The sequence below is a fragment of the Ailuropoda melanoleuca genome, chromosome 12, assembly GCF_002007445.2.
Source record: "Ailuropoda melanoleuca isolate Jingjing chromosome 12, ASM200744v2, whole genome shotgun sequence".
Lineage (NCBI taxonomy): Eukaryota > Metazoa > Chordata > Mammalia > Carnivora > Ursidae > Ailuropoda > Ailuropoda melanoleuca.
The window spans coordinates 77,197,739-77,215,829 of NC_048229.1; the positions used below are offsets into that span (position 1 = coordinate 77,197,739).

Consider the following 18,091-nt stretch of genomic DNA (forward strand, 5'->3'; position numbering starts at 1 on the left):
ACCCACAAACACATGAAAAGATGTTCAACAGCATTCGTCTTTAGGAAAATGCAAAACCCAACCACAATGAAGACAACACTCAACACCCACGCTGTGCTAGAAGGATGGACGGTCACGGGCCTGGGTGAGGACCGGAGAGCCTGGGACCCTTGCGCCCCGCTGCGGGGAATACAAAATGGCGTGCTTGCTTTGGACAAGAAAGCTGGCAGTTCCTCAGAAAAGTAAACATGGTGCTCTAAGATCTTACTTCTGGGTATTCACACCCAACGGAGATGAAAACTCATGTCCATGCAAAAACCTGTACACAAATACTCTTAGCATCAGTACTTCTAAGCACCACAAAGAACAGTCCCAATGTCCACCAACTGAGGAAAGGATATACAAAGTGAGCCCCTCCACATGCTACACTGGTGGCCCGGCCATGAAAAAGCACGACGTCCTGGTCATGCTACTACATGAGTGCATCTTACAAATGTGCTAAGGGGAAACAACGGGCCACAGAGCGCGTATTCCATGTACGTGAAATGTTTGGGCCAGGTTCCTCCAGGTATGGGAGGGGCTGCCGTGGGGTGGGATGGAAGGAATAAGCTTGCTTTCTTAATGGGAACAGTGTGCTTTTGGGGATGATGGAAATGTTCTGGAATCACAAGGGTAATGATTACACAACCTTGTGAATATACTAAAAACCACTAAATTGGACATGTCAGGGAATTTTATAGTATGTGAATTATAGCTTGAACATCCACCACCCATCCCCGCCGCCCAGCAGACTCACTGGGAACCCGTTCCAGGCGGTCATCAGGTAGAAAGGGGGCAGGTGGAAGAAGAGCCTGTTACACCCTTCTTTTCAGCTTCATACAGGTAATGCATATTTATTGAAAATTTTCTTCACCGACAATGGTGAAATCAAGACCCCAAATTACAAAACATGATGGCAGTTGATACTTATAAAAATAAAGCGAAGGTCTATGTTTCACAGATCTGTGCAAGTTTCCTTCAAATCTCAGTCTGTCCTTTCATCGAAAAGGAGATCACGGAATCTGTGTTATTCCTCATGATGTCATAGTAAAAAACTGCATTCCACTGACAAAAAAAATAGCTTTGCTTCCAAATAGCACAAGTCTTTAAAGTGACTTTTCCCAACAATAAATATAGAAAATAGCCTTTGACGAGCACAGTTCAGCTTGGTCAGAGCTTTCGCTGGTGTAACGCGGCGCGCCCCCTCGGGTCAGGGGCCCCAGCCAGCCTGCCCAAACCCCCCCCACCCTGGGTGCGCGCTGCAGCTGCAGGAGGTCCCCCCAGAGGCTGACCCACGAGCCCCTCCCGCAGGCCCCCGGGAGGCCCACTGAGGACAGACTCGACGACGCTGCAGCTGGAGACGTGATCCCTTTCCAGTGGGCTGCCCCCCACGGCCGTCCTCGAAGGCTCTCTTTGGCTCTCACGGTCGGCTGGGCTGCTGTCACACCGAAGGGGTCTTTGGTGGGTGAGCCTGCTGCATGAGCTGGGGGCGCTTCACCCTGGGCTTCCTGCGCTTCGGCCTGCTTCTGGCCTTGTTGATTTGTACCACAAAGAAGGCCAGGACCACCATGGCTCCCAGGAAGGCAAACACGGGGATGGTCTGGCCCACCTCCTGGTTGTAGCGGCCAGGCATGATCCCTGCAAGAGCACAGCAGCAACGGTCAGGAGCACCAGAGCTGTCCAGCCACAGCCTCCCTGCCTTGGAGGCAGACTCGTCAGAAACAAAACGCTAGCTAACCGTATCAGCGAGGCTCACGGGGCAAACGTAACAGTTTGAAACCTTAGATGAAGTGACCCAGGCCATTCACAGAGAACAAATGGGAGATTCTCAGACTAGCAGCCTCGGGAGTGGGGGTGGGAGGGCTGTCTTGTGTGAGGTTTTTGCTCCTTCCACTCCCTATGCCTACCTCAGATGGAGCCCGTGACTGGCCCTTCTGTCACAGATGACCTACAACAGGGGTGCCTAGAGCTGCTTTTGATTTCCCTAAGTGCGTTGGCAGACGGACAAGTCTGGACACTGGGAAGGAGCGGAGGTGCTGGTGTCAGAGTAGCTGAGTGGGAGGAAGATGGGGGACGCCAGGCAGGGAGTAAGGATGGCTGGCCATGCCCCCACCCTCCTGGGAAAGCCTTCCACAGATGGGACATGTGGTCAGACGTCAAGAGAGGCAACTGAACGACCCTTGGTTCCAGAACTGACCATGACTGCAGGCAAGGCCCTCAGGAGCCTGGCATCACCACACAATGTTCCCAGGGTTGGAACACAAGGGCCATGGCGCAGGCTCCTGGAACCAGGAATCTCATGGGGAGCTATAACCTCTTGAAGACCACAGGGATCTCCAGAGAGAAACTGGTGCCCACGCCTTGCTGGAATGACCGGATACCGGTCGTTCCAGGTAAGGGAGAACCTGTCCCAAATAGTCGAGTCAGGCCAAAAGCCACTGCCCGTGGAGGGGACATTTTATGTCACTTGAGGTGAGGGGGCACAATCAGATCAGCTGAGGGACACACACCCACTTTCAATGGAGTATCCTGCCCAGTAAAGTCCCATCCCGGGTGGGGCAGGACAGAGAATCCGGGGAGACCTCTGGGCTCAGGGTTTAGGGGCCAGGGTGGCTCAGCCACTGGCTGGGACCTAAACCAGCAGATGACACATGTTCCCTGGGACGCATCATACATGTTTGCTTGCAGAATTTTGACATGAGTGTGCAAGTTACTCTACCGGAAGAATTTTAAGTGTAACAGCTGGCTATAATGAAAGAACTTCAAATTTGAAAATCAGGAGAGAATGTTCTGAAGGCAACACAGTGTGTTAATCATTTAGGCCCACTTCTGGCCTCGCTGATTTGCACCACAAAGCCTGGACCAGATGCTCCCAGGAAGGCAAAGACAGGAGCATCTGGCCCACCCTACGGGAGACAGGGAAGCACCAGAACAAACCAGAGTAGGGTCAAGCACATTGAAGCATCTAAGAACTGACCTCCAGGAATGTCCCAGGCACCGCTCTCTCCGGGAGACAACGGTCTCACTTGAGGGCGGTTCGATCGGAAGTTGGGTAACACCACTTTGTCCAGGTCAATGGAGAGCAGCTTCTGATGTTTCCAAAGATTACTTCATAAAAAATGGATTAAAACAAAATAAAAATAAGCAATTGTACTAGCCTATAATGCTTAGCCAATGCCTAAGAAATAAAAAGTTAAAGAGAAAGGTGAAGTGATGTTCCACTGACACCTACCCAAGCCCAAACACATAGCAACACTAGTGACAGCTTCTAGGTCCCAAGACAGAAATGTCAAGTCCATATGCATGAGATCTGAGTATTGTGAGTAGAGGTCAGTTCTACTGCGTTCCTCACACGCCCCAAAGAGCCTGCTTCTGCTTACACTGGACACATCACCAAGCAGCGGGAGAGGAGACCACACATTAACCTCTGAAAGGAGCCTGAGGACAGGAGATGAAGCTGGGGCTCAGGGCCCCGAGGCTGGCGGGATGGTGCGTGGACGTCTCTGCCACGACGCACCGCAGCCAGCGGAGCCTGCTCTCTGATGAATGCGGACCAGTGAGGGTGCCGGGAACCAGACATCCTCTCTGTCCTCAAGGACGCCACCACAAGCAGGGACGATGAGGCAGACCCATAAACCAGTAACAGCAGAGCAGTCAAGAGAAGCAAACCGTGGGAATGAGCATCGGCCTTGCCTGCTGGGCCAGGACGACGAAGAAAGGAACGTGTCTGCTCTGTGAATGTGCTGGCCTCAGTAGCACTGCTATTCTCGTTCCTGATTCTGAGACCCCAACATTTCAGGACCATACCTGAAGAACGGAGAGGCTGACACGCTGCACAGAGCAGCAGACAGCTTGGGGCGGGGGCGCCTAGATGAGAGCAGAGTGCAAAGAGGCCGACAGAAGCCTGCTCTGGCCGACCCGGGGGGAAAGGAGTACAGTGTGTCTGCTGATTGTGAACCCACTTTTCTGCTTCTTATTCTTCCACAAGCCGTTGGCTTGTCTTGTACTTCGGCCGACTGAGGCGAAGAGACTCCATTCTCTCGGCACCTGGGGTGAAGGGGCATGGGGCGACCCCGGGTCTCAGAAGGCACTTTCTGTGCAGTGAAAAGAGAAACTACTCTCGCCTACTTGCAGCTGGGCAGCCGCTTGGAAGATGCCAGTGAGCGCGACCACCTGTCCTGACTCCCAGGGTTTAATTTTCTGCTTCAGCGTCATCCTCTGGAATTTAAACTGACGGGGTGAAGTTATGAAATCCAGGCCGGATGAGCTTTCTGCCCTGCAGCTGAACAGATGCGGGGCTGTGCTTTAATTCTGACATGAGATCCTGCTCCGGAATGTAATTATCTGGCAATGGCACTTTCCAGGTGACCAATCGTGGAAAACCACACACTGTGTTTCAGTCTGAGAAGTTCGTGACACTCCAACGGAAGGACAGAGGGGTCACCCCACCCACAGGTTCCTCTCGGGTGTCACACTCCCGCAAATGCTCTGAGGACACCTGATGCCCAACAACGAAACCGAGAAAGGGGTCATTTCAGAGACGGACAGAAACTTGTGCCCAGCACTGGACTGAAAGACACCAGGCTTTTCCACAACCGTCTGGAGCCATCTGACATGGTCTCAGATCTCTCAGCTTCAGAATTGAGACCCAGCTGTAGGTCTCTGGGGACTGAAAGTAATTTTCAACAAAACGCTTTGTGTGAGGTAAGGAAGAGCCTGATGGGCGTGTTAAGAGCAATTCCTGAGAATGCTGGCTGACGCCAACTCCCAGGTGCTGTATGCCGTCCCTGATGGCCGGCTGGTGGCGGACAGACTCCTGACGTGGGCACGCATAAGGACCAAGGACAGCCTTATCTGCTTCTGAGGCCCGAAAAGCACTGCGGGGAAAAAGTGGGCTTTGGCAACTCTGGCCAAAACTAACTGTCCCCTCAATAGGAACTGCTGACCACAGCTGGAATGAAAATCTGCTCAAATGCTCCGATAATGGGTGGCTATGAATAAATGGGATGCAAAAATGCAATCTTATCAGAAATTTTTAAATGATGGGATGTCAACTAGAATGGAAAAGTACTCTGTAATTAAAGTTTCAGGAAGAAACATCTGATGAAAAGACGACGTGAAGACTTTAAAATCGCACAGTCTTCTGCCAAGCGAGTTCTCAAGAGGACGAACAGTCCGTGAGCGGTGCACTGAGTAGTCTGTTCACAACGTGCGGGCATCCTCCTCCTGATGGCTCACAGCGTCAACGGTGGTCCTCTGTCCCTGCCACCCCCAGCCCCAGCCACACCAAAGCCTATACCCACCGAGACTCAAACTAAGTGGGCAGTCTGGTGGGGAGCCCCACCGGCCAGGAGGTGTGAGCTGTGCTGCCGGTGAAAGCAACAGCTGCCCGCAGCACCGCTCGAAAGAGAGCTGTCCCGGGACACGGGCCCCTGCCTCCCTGTGCCAGGACCCCAAATCAGGACAAGCCCCCATTCTTCTTGCCAGGAAGAGGGAGGAGGAGTGAGGGGGAGAAAACACGGGAAGCAGCATGCTCAGCTAGCCGCAGTGCCTCGAAGAAGCAGCAGGAGTAAGGTGCAAAGGAAGCGCTCGATAAGAGTCGGCGGGGTGAAGCAGCAGGCAGACCCGCAGCGTCCGGGCACCATGCACATAGGGGCAACAGGGACCAGGGGGAAGGGCGCAGACAGGCGCGGCCAGGCCACAGTGGGAACGCACACATCTGGCAGTTGCAGCCCCCCCCCCAGGCTGCCGGAAGAACCTGTCAGCGTCTCAGAATCTGCATCACAAACAGGGAGCACTCGACTCTCGAACCCCATACCAGAGGAGTCAGAGTTTCTGCTCAAGTGACAGCACTGTCAGAGCGCAGCTTTTCAAGCAAGAATCAAGCAACCCTAACAAAACGCTAATCACCCGAAGCACTTCTTTAACAGGTACCACCAGAGAGCATCAATCTAAAGGTCGACATGGGGGCTCACCGATTTAAATAACATCACAAAATGACAAGCTGGAAGATCTGATGATTTGATGATGATGTCAGTAAAATTCCATTCTCTCTTATAAAAAAAGAGTAATGAATCACAAACCCCGCAGAAGGAGTGGAAAAGCACAGGAAGGCACTAACCTGGGAGCCGTCTCGTTTAAAGGCTGTGGCTTGGCCCATGACAGGTGCGGACAGGCCGGCAGAGCCCGAGGCTCCGGGCCTCCCAGACGGGCCTCGAGGACCTTGGAGTACCGGTGCAGGTGGTTCCCTGGGGCGGCAGCGACGCCAGCGACACAAAACCATGGTTGTTAGGAAGACGCATGGAGACAACTGAGGGGCCTGAGCCTGTCTGTTTTCCTGCCAACAGGCCCGCCACACGCCCTGTTAACCTGGCTCCCAGGAGCTTCAGCTGCAAGCGCTGACCGGTGCCTCCCGGGCGGACACGTGCTCACTGCTCACCGTGAGTGAACAGAGCAGAAGGGCCACTGCCTTTAAAGTGGCCACACCATATGCATGGCCATACTGACTACATTTCCACACAAGGCTATACTTGAGGACTCTAACCTGTAGATATGCTTCGGGAAGAAAAGCTTTCTCTTCTGGAGTATTCTCAAGCAAAAAAAAAAAAAGAAAAAAAAAAGAAGTGCACTTTCAAAGTTCAAAATTTATTTCTAGACCTGCGCTGTCCAGGACTGTAGCCATATATGGGTACTGAGCAAGTGAAAGGGGTTGAGTGTCACGTTTCAATATTTTGGTCTACTGGGCCAAAGAACTTCACGAAAATGAATTTCACCTGTTTCTTTTTACTTTTCTTAGCGTGGCCACTGGAAGATTTAGAATTTTATCTGTGGCTCACACTACGCTTCTGGTGGTCCCGGCAGTGAGGACCTGAGCACTCCAGCCTTGAGCGCACACAGGCCAGCCCTGCCTTACACACAGTGGGCTGGGCCGCAGGTCACCACGGCTCACCACCCAATGACCTCGACCAGTTACACCTCTCAACTCCGGTCTCTTCATCTGTGAACTGGAAAGAACGGTATCTATTTTCCCAGAGCTCTGAGAGGCCCTGGGGAGGTGATCTGTGTGCCTGGCACTTGGTAAGTGCTCAGAAATGCTGGCCCTTCTTCCCACAGACCCCCAGGAGCCAGGGCTCCATCTATGAGAGGGGACGATACATGCTAACTCAGGGCAGCACGAGGACCTCGGAGTGCGCGTCCTTTCTATTCCTAGGAGAACAGCCAGGGGCTCGCCAATAGGCTCTGTTTCCAGCAGGCACAACGGCCTTCTGAAGCAGCCAAGCGCCCCCCACACTCACTCACCTTCCATCCTCTCTGGAGTGGCCGAGCCGGCTCCGCTGGGAGGGCGCTGCCGGTTTCCGGAATGACTGAGGCTGGGAGGGGTCACCCCATAGGACGTGTATTGGAGAAGCGCATCCAGGAGCCAAAAGCAGTCTGTGGGTTCAATGGGCATGCTGTTTAGGGATTTGAGTATTTTTAAGGAATCTCTATAGGAAAATAAAAGCCCCTCGAACGAGGAGAAATGGGAGGTGAGATCACCTATTCTTGAGACGCGCACATCCTCCACGGTCAGCGCCAGCCCACAAAAACCAGCATGACACACGGGACCTGACTGTGGGCTTCACTCCCGGCCCCAGGACTCAGGTGGGTCAGCGCCACTGGGTGCTGGGCTGGACAGGCTGCCCGAGTGCCACCTGGCTCTGAGCCCCTCGTGATGAGGACAGAACGGAGTCCACTCAGGGATGGCCACCACGTGACACTCATGGAGCAAAGAATCGCCCAGAGAACAGGGCACCAAAGCTTCTGCCAACTCCCGGAGGCTGTCCTGGGGAAGGATCTGGATCTACACTTCGAGGGGTGAACCAGGACCCTGTGTGCACTCCACTGGGAAGTGAGTTCAAGGTCATACAAGTGCAAAGTCTAGTAATTGGATCAGCGGGCCCTACACAACATACGGGAACAGGAAACGGTCATTCTGAGGGACCCGGCAGAGGTCCAGGTGCTGGGCTGCAGCCGAGAGCCCTCATCACAGACCCACACAGAGGGTCCTCTCATCAGGACACTGAGATGTATCAGCATCTGTAAACCTAGACCCACTGCCTCACATGGGTTCTGTCCACGTCTGCCACTGCAGTCCCACGGCCACCAGCTGGGACCGGAGAGGCCCCCGACATACGACGCCAGCAAGCACTTCACTCATTTAAGGGCGCTCTGGCCACATGCTTGAAGCGCCGCCACTGCGAGACTTAGAACCAGGACAGTCCTCTCAGGCATTTAAAATTTTAATAAAGACTCTTACCAGTAGATCTCCAGTCTTAAAAGAAAATCTCTGTAGAAATAAAACACTAATCTTCTTTCAACTGTCACTTTAACCTTTTTAAAAAGACCAACCATATTCTAAGGATTTACACAAAATGCTAGGAATTTAGTCAAGCTCAACTTCACTCAGAGAGACACACAGCTCCCAGCTCACGCTCCAGTGGCTTCGCTCTCTGCTCGGGCCGGGTTCCCATCTGCAAATGTGAGGCTCTGGCCCCCCTCCCCAGCCCCGTTCTCCAGGGAGCCCAAAGACGAGCTTTAGACCCTGCTGTGTCGGCACGTCACCAGGCCGAAAGATGCATCACTTTCATATCCCATGTCCTCCCTTCACAAAATGAAAAATAAACAGTTTGTGTCCAGGCTCAAAACCCCAAATTTGGAGTACGTGTTGAAAGATAGCGAAAAAGCAGAGGAATGCCAAGGATCAGTCAGTCCCCCTTGCTAGCTCCCCGCACGCCTGATGAGGATACTGAACGCCCCCACTAAGGCTCACAACAGCCAAATTCCCAAGTCTGGGAGGAGAGCCAAGCGCTGGCCCTCCAGGAAGAGTGGGTCCGACCTGGGAAGGGCACCCCACATGGCAGCGCCCAGGGCATACAGACTCCAGAGGGGGACGTGGGGGCAGGCAGAGCCAGGCAGAGAGCCTCTCCACTGAAACGGAACAGTCCGGCCTCCGCCCGCATGAGGACAGCGGCACGGCAGGGAGGGCAGCGCAGCCTGTACACACAGTTTGGTTCGGCTTGCTCCATGTGTCCAGATTTAGACACCGAGCGAACGTGCCACACAGCCAAAGCCATGGGGGACTTGCCCAGGCACATCGGGCGTGCAGGGGCAGGCCCTGTATCTTCCAGCACCGCACCAGTGCCTTTGCACAGACAAGGGGGACGAAGGGTTTGTACATCAGTCAGAAGCCCAAGCCGCTTTGTGGCCACACCCCCAGCCCTCACCCTTCTGTCGGTGACTGTCGTCCAAACAGTTGGAGTCTCCATACAGCACAATCCGGCCTCCGCCCTCAGCTGGGATCTGATAAAGTCCCAAAATGGGCACATTTTCAACAACTGCCGTTTCCTGCTTTAAAACCTCCAATCCTAAAATAATACCACAACAAAAACAAAAATGTTGAGGAATGAATTATTTTTTGTTGTTGAGGAATAAAATGATTTTCCAATTGCTACTTGACAAAACAAAATCACAGTAAAATCTAATATTCAATCACAATGGTGCAAACTTTCACAATAGGAAAACATCTTAAGTGCCATTAATTTGGTTTTAGCAAAACACACTTACGTGTATATCCACATTTCCATGCCATCCTCTTATATTTTCACTTGAAATGGTGGTACATAGTATTTTTAATCCTGAAAATACACATTTATGTCCCCTCTGATTCTGCTGAAAGGCCTGTGTCCTGGGGCTGCCATTCACAAGGGGCCGCTGGCCCAGCAGCTCTCGCTACACACAGGTACCTTTGTGGATTTGGTAGCATAAACCTACGTTTTGCATTTTATTATTAAAAGTGATGATAAATAAAACTAATTTTTAAAACTGATGCCCACATACTTTAAATTTAGATTTAAGACACCTGCTGCATTTGTCTCACAATTACAAATGTTCCAACAGTGGAGTCCTCTTACCTCTACCCAATCAGATGACACAGTTCACAGTGTTAAACAAATCAAGAAGTCAAAAATGCATCAATGCCTCGGGCAGCCACTGCCAATGAGAGCACCATACCACCTACGAGGCTAGCCCTGAAGCCAACGTTCTCCTCCGTACTGGACAGGACACACGTTTTCTTTTCTTTTCTTTTTTTTCTTTTAAAGATTTTATTTATTTATGTGACAGAGAGACAGCCAGGGAGAGAGGGAACACAGCAGGGGAGAGGGAGAGGAAGAAGCAGGCTCATAGCGGAGGAGCCCGATGTGGGACTCAATCCCGGAACTCCGGGATCACGCCCTGAGCCGAAGGCAGACGCTTAACGGCTGCGCCACCCAGGCGCCCCTGGACACACGTTTTCTGCACGGTATTCACCGTGCTAGTAACATCTACACCGTCTGTGGCTAAAAACATACAGCATTTCCTGCTCCCTATGGATAATCCCACCAGGAACTAAGTGGAAGAGAAAACAAGATTCTCCTTGTTGGAGGGAAAGACAGAGCAGAACAGATAAACGAGGCGAGTGCGTGTTGCATTGCCACGCGGCCTCATGGTTTGTCTGAGGTTTGAATCTGACAAAAGGATCCCTCTTGATCCAGCATAAACCCAGATTTTCAAATTCCTATTTTGTACCCAAAAGACTGATCAACTTAAAGACTCCGTGGAAATAAAAAAAGCCCCTTAGAAAGAACTTCAAGGTAATTAATTTTTATTTTCACCAGCAGAACAGTAAAAAAGGCACCTTGAAATCTACAGTGATCCCCCTGGCCCCCAAAACCAGGCAGCGACAAGCCAACGACGAGATCGCTACTCTCGCACCCGCACCAGAAACCACGCTGCCCTGGGAGAAACAGATTCCAGAAAGAATCACTAGCCCATGGTAAAGCGTGCCTAGTGACTGGGAACGCACAGTCACTGATGTGCCTTAAGTTAGAAGACAACCTTAAGAACACAGATCTATTTATTGACTGACCTTGCCTTGACAAAGGAAAATAATCACGCTAGGTAATAAAAAAATAAATTCTACAGTATAAACGCAAAAAGATCACAGAGAAATTCTGCTTTCTTGTCATTTTTAAACAAAGAAACTGTCCCTAACTTCCAATAATAGAAAATAGCAACCTTCATTAGAAACAAAACTGCAAGGGAAGACCTTTCTTTCCTTCAAATTCTTTTTCCTTTTTTTTTCTTTTTTAAAGATTTTAAGTAATCTCTACACCCAAAGTGGAGCCGCAACTCACAACCCGAAGATCAAGAGTCACACGGCCCACCGACTGAGCCAGATGGGGCCCCGCTTTCCTTCAAATTCTTAAGGGAATGTTAAGAGATGGCTCTGCAATTAGTATTCATTACACAGTTAAGAACTGTAAAACATGGTCAACGTTTTTCTAAAATTTTAGTGATCTGGCAATGATAGAAGCAGAACAATTAACAAATAGTAACAAACTTCAAGCAACTTTGAAGGTAGTTAAAAAAATCTACAAAGATTCAACAAGCTGCTCTCCTGAAGGAATTCTATTTATTTGCAGTGATCAGTCATCTATCCACATATATTCAAGTTATCTATCTTTGCAGCCCGCAGAGCCACCAGCCAGAAGTCCTGCCTAAAACAAGTACCATACAAATAGTATTACAGCAAGCTTTTTAAAAAACACAAAACTGCTAAGGGATACAGGGTGATGAAAACGTTCTGCAAGCAGATAATAGCAATGTCTGTACATCTCTGTGAACACGAAAGTCATGGAACTGTACACCTTAAAAGAGTGTAAAAAAAAACCCATTAAAAAACAAAAGAGTAAATATGAATTATATGCAAATAAAATGGTTATTAAAAAAAAAGGGGGAGGAAACCAAAACAGCAATCCTTACCTTGGTCTTTAAAAGTCTGTGTTATCACTATGCCATCTTCTGGAAATTTAGCAATGCTGCACCCTGACGCGTAATACACTAAAGAAAGTAGTTATTCGGAGTTATGAGAAGGTAGAAATACTCAACACTTGATCAACAGCTACTGATTCACCTAAAATTCAGTCTTTATGTAAGACAGTTTTTCTAACACTGTTTTTAATTCTAAGACAGAGGATGCTGTTAATGCCTGTTCACACTTAAACAATAATCACCCCCAAATTCAAGCTAAAAAAAGCTACTAATGCGAGGTCTCTGAATAGACCTCAGAAGTCAGAGCTTTCAGGCAGAACGAGCAGAGGTGGTTAACAATAATGCTCAGGGAAACTTCTTAAATGAGACATGCAAGTGATTTCAGGAACAGAATTTCATAAATCAGGGACCTGCGAGCGATCTCTCTGGGAACACGTGAGTGGACATAAAGAACCTGACAAGTGGAACCAAGATTAGGAATGCCCGCAGAAAAGATTCTCATTTTAAGAATCTGGACAAAACAACAGCTTTACTATAGGTGTCCTTTTTGAAGACGCTGACAGGTTCTGCCTACAGATCCTACTTCTCTGGAAACCACACCAGCCTCTCCCTTGGAAACCCTGACTTCAAAGACATGTGGCTTATGCTCTTGCATCCTGAGATAATGTGCCCTATTAAAGAACAAACGAAATCTTACTGTCATGGTTTGCTAAAGTAAAATCCCCTTCATACAGGCCATCGCTGAACCCCATGTTCCAGACAGAGAGAAGTTCGTTCAGAGCAGGGACATTAGCCCCTCCGGTGTCCGGCATCCACCACTGCCTGTGGAAGAAACAAGGGGCACTGGTTGTGAGGCGCTGAAACCCCACCCCCGCCACACACACACACTCAGTCTTTTCATGACGAAACTGAAGATCTCCTACCAGAGTCCCGCCCATGCACACTAAGGCTTCAGCTGAAACCGCCTGTCTGGGTTTGAGTGGCGATACACAGTACATGCCTCAGCCAGCGTGCGGAATGAATCAAAGCTAAATTCACCTCACACAAGGTGCCGTGTGCATACAAACACACAGCTATAGAGCCTAGACTGCGAGAGGGTCCGTGAAGAGAGAAAGACGTCTGTAAAGCTGAACTCACAGACTCTGAAGAAAAAAATTCAAAATATACTATAATGATACATTCATAAAACCCCAGGAATCCTTGATCGATAACTCATCTACTAGAAGGTTCCTTTAAACAAAGGTTCCTTTCATCCACTTACATTTGTATAGATTCAACAACAGCGAGATGGGAGGAATTTACAGCTCAAGTATCTAAGATCAACAAGGGAAGACGATACCTGGGATCAAGGAGTACTCTGCTTACTGTACGAGCAACTCTGGGCAACCTCACTGCTGGGGAGAGGGAGCCTCCTCCAGCCCAGCGTCTGAACCTGTCTCTGGCAATGGAAGGACCACCTTCGGACCAGTCCTCTTAAGTACTTGCCAGACAGAATTTAATTCTCAAAAAGCCAAATTTCTTATCAAATACCAACTCCTATCAGTACCTCGTGTTTTCGTCGTAAAACTTGACTTTCCTCATGACAGACGTGTTGTACCAATCACTGAAGACAATGAGTGAAAGGCCATTGTCCACATCCCTCCTCAGCTTGGCAACCTCCTCGGGGAAGTACTCCTCCTCGCTGTCCACCATGAGCAAAGTTCCTGAGGGACGGAGGGCCGGCGGTCAGAGTCTGTGCCTCTCAACCGCAGGACTCGCGGCTTCAGAAACACAGTCTTTCAAGTGGTGTCCACGTCTCAAGCTCCAGCTTCTAATATTTTGGTCTGTGGCCCCTGTGCCCCTCTAAAAGGGGGTGAAAAACAGGACCAGAGTCCCAAAGCACAGTCACCTATTAACATTGCTGGCCTCTTTCGTGTGTGACACCCAGGTACACAGATGTCACTCACTGGAGAAGCAGCAAAATGCAGCGCTAGTTTGTTTTAATTAAAATAAATACATAAAAATGCCAAGTATCCTTGTCCCTAGTTTGCCAGTGTCCCACTTCTCCGAAGGTTACCACTGTCACCACCGGACAGGGACGTGTGTCACTGCGCTTCACAGCCTGGCTGCAGTTCCACGAAGACGGGGAGGCCCTGCGCCTGCTCCCTCACTGCCTCTCGGTCACACTGCGGTTCCTCTTTCCAACGGTCCCCACATGTGCCCTGGCGGGAAGGACACCTGGCCAGCACCTGTGGCTACTCACCATACTGACTTGCGTCAAAGCATGTGAAAGGGGAGCCGAGGACTTCAACAAAGTAGCCCATGCTTCTCAAGTGCTGGTACATGTCCCGGAAGTTGGTGTGGATATGGTCACCATTCCTGAAACACAGTAAGCTCCGCACTAGGATGACCCATCTCTGCTCGTGACGAGGGCTCAGCGAGCCACACAGCTGGCTTCTGAAAACGGCCGCCTCAAAGGAGCGCGGCTCACCGCCGGCAGAGGCCTGGGGGGTCCAGCCTGCCACACGGAAGTCAGCCTTTCCAGACCAGTGTTCTCTGAGCTTGCACGTAAAACGGGTGATACCGGGAAATCACGCATAAGGCACGAGCTCGAAGCAGACACGATGAGGAGTGGCCAAAGCGCTGCTCTGCAAAGTGCCCTGAAGCGTCCCGTTAGCGGTGGCAGACGTGGAAAGCAACCACCAAGAGCCGGCACAGGAATGCAGAGGCGCTGGGGCAGCCGCAGCGGCTAGTGACCCCATCAACCATGCAGCACAGACACGGATCACCTTCCCATCCCTTTTCCCCCTGAACATACTCATTTTCCCACTGTACCCTCTACGTGAGCCCCTAGCCAAGTGCCCCATGGTAGCGCCAGGGGCCCCCTCCCTTCAACCCACCAGAGCCAGCTCCCCCGCAGGGCTGAGCCCATGCACCTCTCCAGGACATGACCCTTACCTTGGCCTACCAACTTCTCACCACTCCTCTCCCCCTGCCTCTGGTCCGAGCCTTCCAGAGACATCTTCATGAAGAACCCATCACGCCTCTAAGTGTCCTGCCCCCATCTTTCAAGGTTCCTTTCACCCCACCTTTCAAGGTTCCTTTCACCCCACTTCCAGCATTAGGTCCAAACTCCAGTACTTACAGAGGGCCGCAATGAGCCTGGTGTGCAGGCCAAGAGGAAGCCAAGCCAGCTGCCCTGGAGGGCAAGCCAGGAGGGCTGGCTGAGGGGCAGCATGGGGCAGGGTCTGGAGAGTGGAGCAGGACATACCAGGGAGTCCGGCATGAGAAGTCTGGAGAGGCAGCCACTGGAGAGCTTTAGACCAAGTGTGCTCGAATTCCTGCTTTTTAAGATTACCAGGGCTGCTGCATGGAGAATGAACTTTAGGGGAACAGCGAGACTGGCCAGGAGGCTGCCGTCCAGGCAAGCAAGGACAACGGCCTTTGTGGGGAGGGGAGCAGAGGCGGCCGCAGCCAGCTAGGGCAGCACCTGGGACACACTGTGAAGGCAGAACTGACAAAGTCCGCTGACTGACTCAACAGTAGTAAGGAAAGAGAGCAATCGAGGACGAGCTCAGTGGTCACGAACATCGGGCTCCCCCTGCTGTGGGAGGACTAGGGGTATAAGCGTGGCAGCTGGTGGCTGCTTACCAGTCCAGAGGGTCATTCTTCATTCTCAGGTTATCCCTGGGGAAGTAGCCAGGGGGGTAGCGGAGGTTGTGGTACTGGTCCCAGAGAACTCTCTTGCTCCGTGGAGGAGCAGGAATTATCTTCACCTTAATTGGGAGCTTCACGGTTGAAGTCTGTTCTGCACCATTTTTTGACTGAAATAAATAAAAGACATTCAAACTGCCCCTTTCGCTCAGAAGAAACTTTCAGGCTTTTGGGTTAAAAATACCACTTCTATGTATCAATTTAACATTAGCAATTTAATTTTATTTTTAATTAAATTTTAAATTAAAAAAAACAATTTAAATAATCTGAATGCAAGCATCCCTAATGACAAACGTTGGAAGAAACACTCATGTGTCACAATTCATCTTATTAAAATTTGTCCTTTAAATGTTTAAGATATAAAATTTAAGACACCTTATTCCTTAAAACTCCTGGACTACACAGGGTTAGACCCACAGCCCCTTGTAGAGAACGCGTATTTTTGCCATCACTTTGAACTTGAACTCTGGCACCAAACAGTCTTAGCTGCTGTTGGTCAGCAAGAGAATGGGAGGCAGCACCACTCACTGCTGAGTGGGCTCTGAAATTCCAGCCGCTCCACAGGCCCGGGAGCACCGACCACAGCCCGCAAGCCTCAACACACCTGTCCACTGGCTCCAGATCCCAGACTCCAGGGACTCGGCCTGCACCCCCCACCCCACTTCCTGGCAGCAGCCGGTGGAAGGTTGAGAGCAGGCCCCTCCCTGGCGCGCACTCGCTCTCACCTCCGCTGGGGAAGCTACGGTGACCGTGACGTGTCCCTGTGCGACGCCTTCCCATGAAGCCGCCTTCTTGGTGACAGAGATGGAGATGGCCAGGTAGCCTGACCACGGCCATAACACGGAGGAGTACGAGAAAGCAACTTCGATGTTGTCTCCATTCTGCGGCAAGTAGGGCTGCCAGTCAGGCTGTGGGAGACATGTAAGCGCAGGCTCTGGTGAGATGCAACCTGCAACCTCACCGCCTCGGGTTCAGACCCCTGCTCCACTGAAATTCATATGTAGATCCTAAGCTACCTATAACCGCGGCAGACTAGGTCAGTCTGGAACACTGTCTAGAGCAGTCTAGAACCCACCATTTCAAACAGCCTCCAATTTTAAAGAGAGTTTTTTGCGCCAAGGTTTAAATGAAAGGACACGTGGTTTGGCAAAAAACTTTTATCTGACAGAGAATGTAAATAAATGAAAACTCTCCAATTTGAGAACAAATTCCAATTATTTGTATGCTTTAGGAATCACAGAAACGGAAAGGAATAAGATACTAAAATGGCATGGACCACACAGCCAGCAGCTGGGCAGGCAGGTCTCTGCAGGACGCCCGCAGGAAGAGGGGTCTTGGGTCTGAGCAGAGGGGCGCATGCGAGAAGGCATCTGGAAGAAACACAGGCTCGCTCCTACAAATGAACCACCATTTCAAACCAATCTAAATCACTCATTTCCCTCACAAGCCAGAGAGCAATATTCTCCCCAAGTGAGTCAGCATATTAAGAAAAAAATCTGAAAAAGACGACAAATATTTGTAGGATACAGCACCACGAACAGTGAGGAAGGAAAGGGATCTGTGATAAATGCTCCAGGGACCACTGGTTAACAACAGAAAAAAGTTAATTTTTATCCATCTCTTTTTTTTTTTTTTTTTAAAGATTTTATTTATCTATTCGACAGAGATAGAGACAGCCAGCGAGAGAGGGAACAAGCAGGGGGAGTGGGAGAGGAAGAAGCAGGCTCACAGCAGAGGAGCCTGATGTGGGACTCGATCCCATAACGCAGGGATCACGCCCCGAGCCGAAGGCAGACGCTCAACTGCTGTGCCACCCAGGCGCCCCAATTTTTATCCATCTCTTATGACATGCATCAAACGAATTCAACACTGATGAGAAAATTAACCATCTTACAAGCATAAAAGGAACATTAATAGGAAATAAAATCGAGATTTTATCCTACTCTGGAGAGAAAAGTTTCTAATTTTTGAAACAAGAGAAATTATAAAAGATGAAAATTCAACCACAGGGAAGTGTGGCACCTGTACAAAACCAAATATAACTAAGTAAATAACACGACCTCTAGTGTTAAAGAGAAAGACGCTAATCTGGGAGAAACTGTGGCGTAAAATACAACAATGGTTATTTCTCTAGGACAAAAAGACGTTCAGGTGGACAGAGAAACCCTGAACCGCAGCAGAATGGGCCACGGGAATGAAAAGCTAACTCATACAAGAGGCAATACAATCGGGGACGAACCTGGAGAGCGCCACCTCCCAGGTAACCGGGGAAGTGCTCAGAAGCAAGACGTATTTCATCCCCTCTAAATGTGCAGTTAAAAGATGAACCACCTACAAACAAACCAAATGTCCACCAACTGATGAATACACGAATGTGGCCCAACCACACAATGGAATATCACTCAGCTGGAAAAAGGAATGAACCGTAAAGACACGCTGCGTGAAAGGCCAGTCATGACGGGCCACACCAGGCATGACCCCGTGGGTATGGGCTGTCCACAACAAGCAAATACAGAGATAGAAAGGCCCT

General features: G+C 50.3%; 1 protein-coding gene across 4 annotated transcripts in view; it reads right to left on the reverse strand.

Moving 5' to 3' along the window:
* Positions 1 to 844: 844 nt before the first annotated feature.
* Positions 845 to 18,091, reverse strand: part of MBTPS1 (membrane bound transcription factor peptidase, site 1) — a 50,297-nt gene continuing 33,050 nt past the window's right edge. For 3 of the 4 annotated variants that reach the window (XM_034639573.1, XM_011232164.3, XM_019805821.2), the window contains 11 exons: positions 16,287 to 16,469; positions 15,499 to 15,671; positions 14,111 to 14,226; positions 13,415 to 13,571; positions 12,566 to 12,690; positions 11,860 to 11,937; positions 9,282 to 9,422; positions 7,318 to 7,449; positions 6,140 to 6,266; positions 2,996 to 3,126; positions 845 to 1,656 (listed from right to left, as the gene is read on the reverse strand). In XM_034639573.1, coding sequence (XP_034495464.1) covers positions 1,460 to 1,656; positions 2,996 to 3,126; positions 6,140 to 6,266; positions 7,318 to 7,449; positions 9,282 to 9,422; positions 11,860 to 11,937; positions 12,566 to 12,690; positions 13,415 to 13,571; positions 14,111 to 14,226; positions 15,499 to 15,671; positions 16,287 to 16,469 — 1,560 coding nt within the window. In that variant the 3' untranslated portion in view covers positions 845 to 1,459. The remainder of the gene's footprint in view (positions 1,657 to 2,995; positions 3,127 to 6,139; positions 6,267 to 7,317; positions 7,450 to 9,281; positions 9,423 to 11,859; positions 11,938 to 12,565; positions 12,691 to 13,414; positions 13,572 to 14,110; positions 14,227 to 15,498; positions 15,672 to 16,286; positions 16,470 to 18,091) is intronic. The other variant, XM_034639572.1, reaches the window with a different exon arrangement.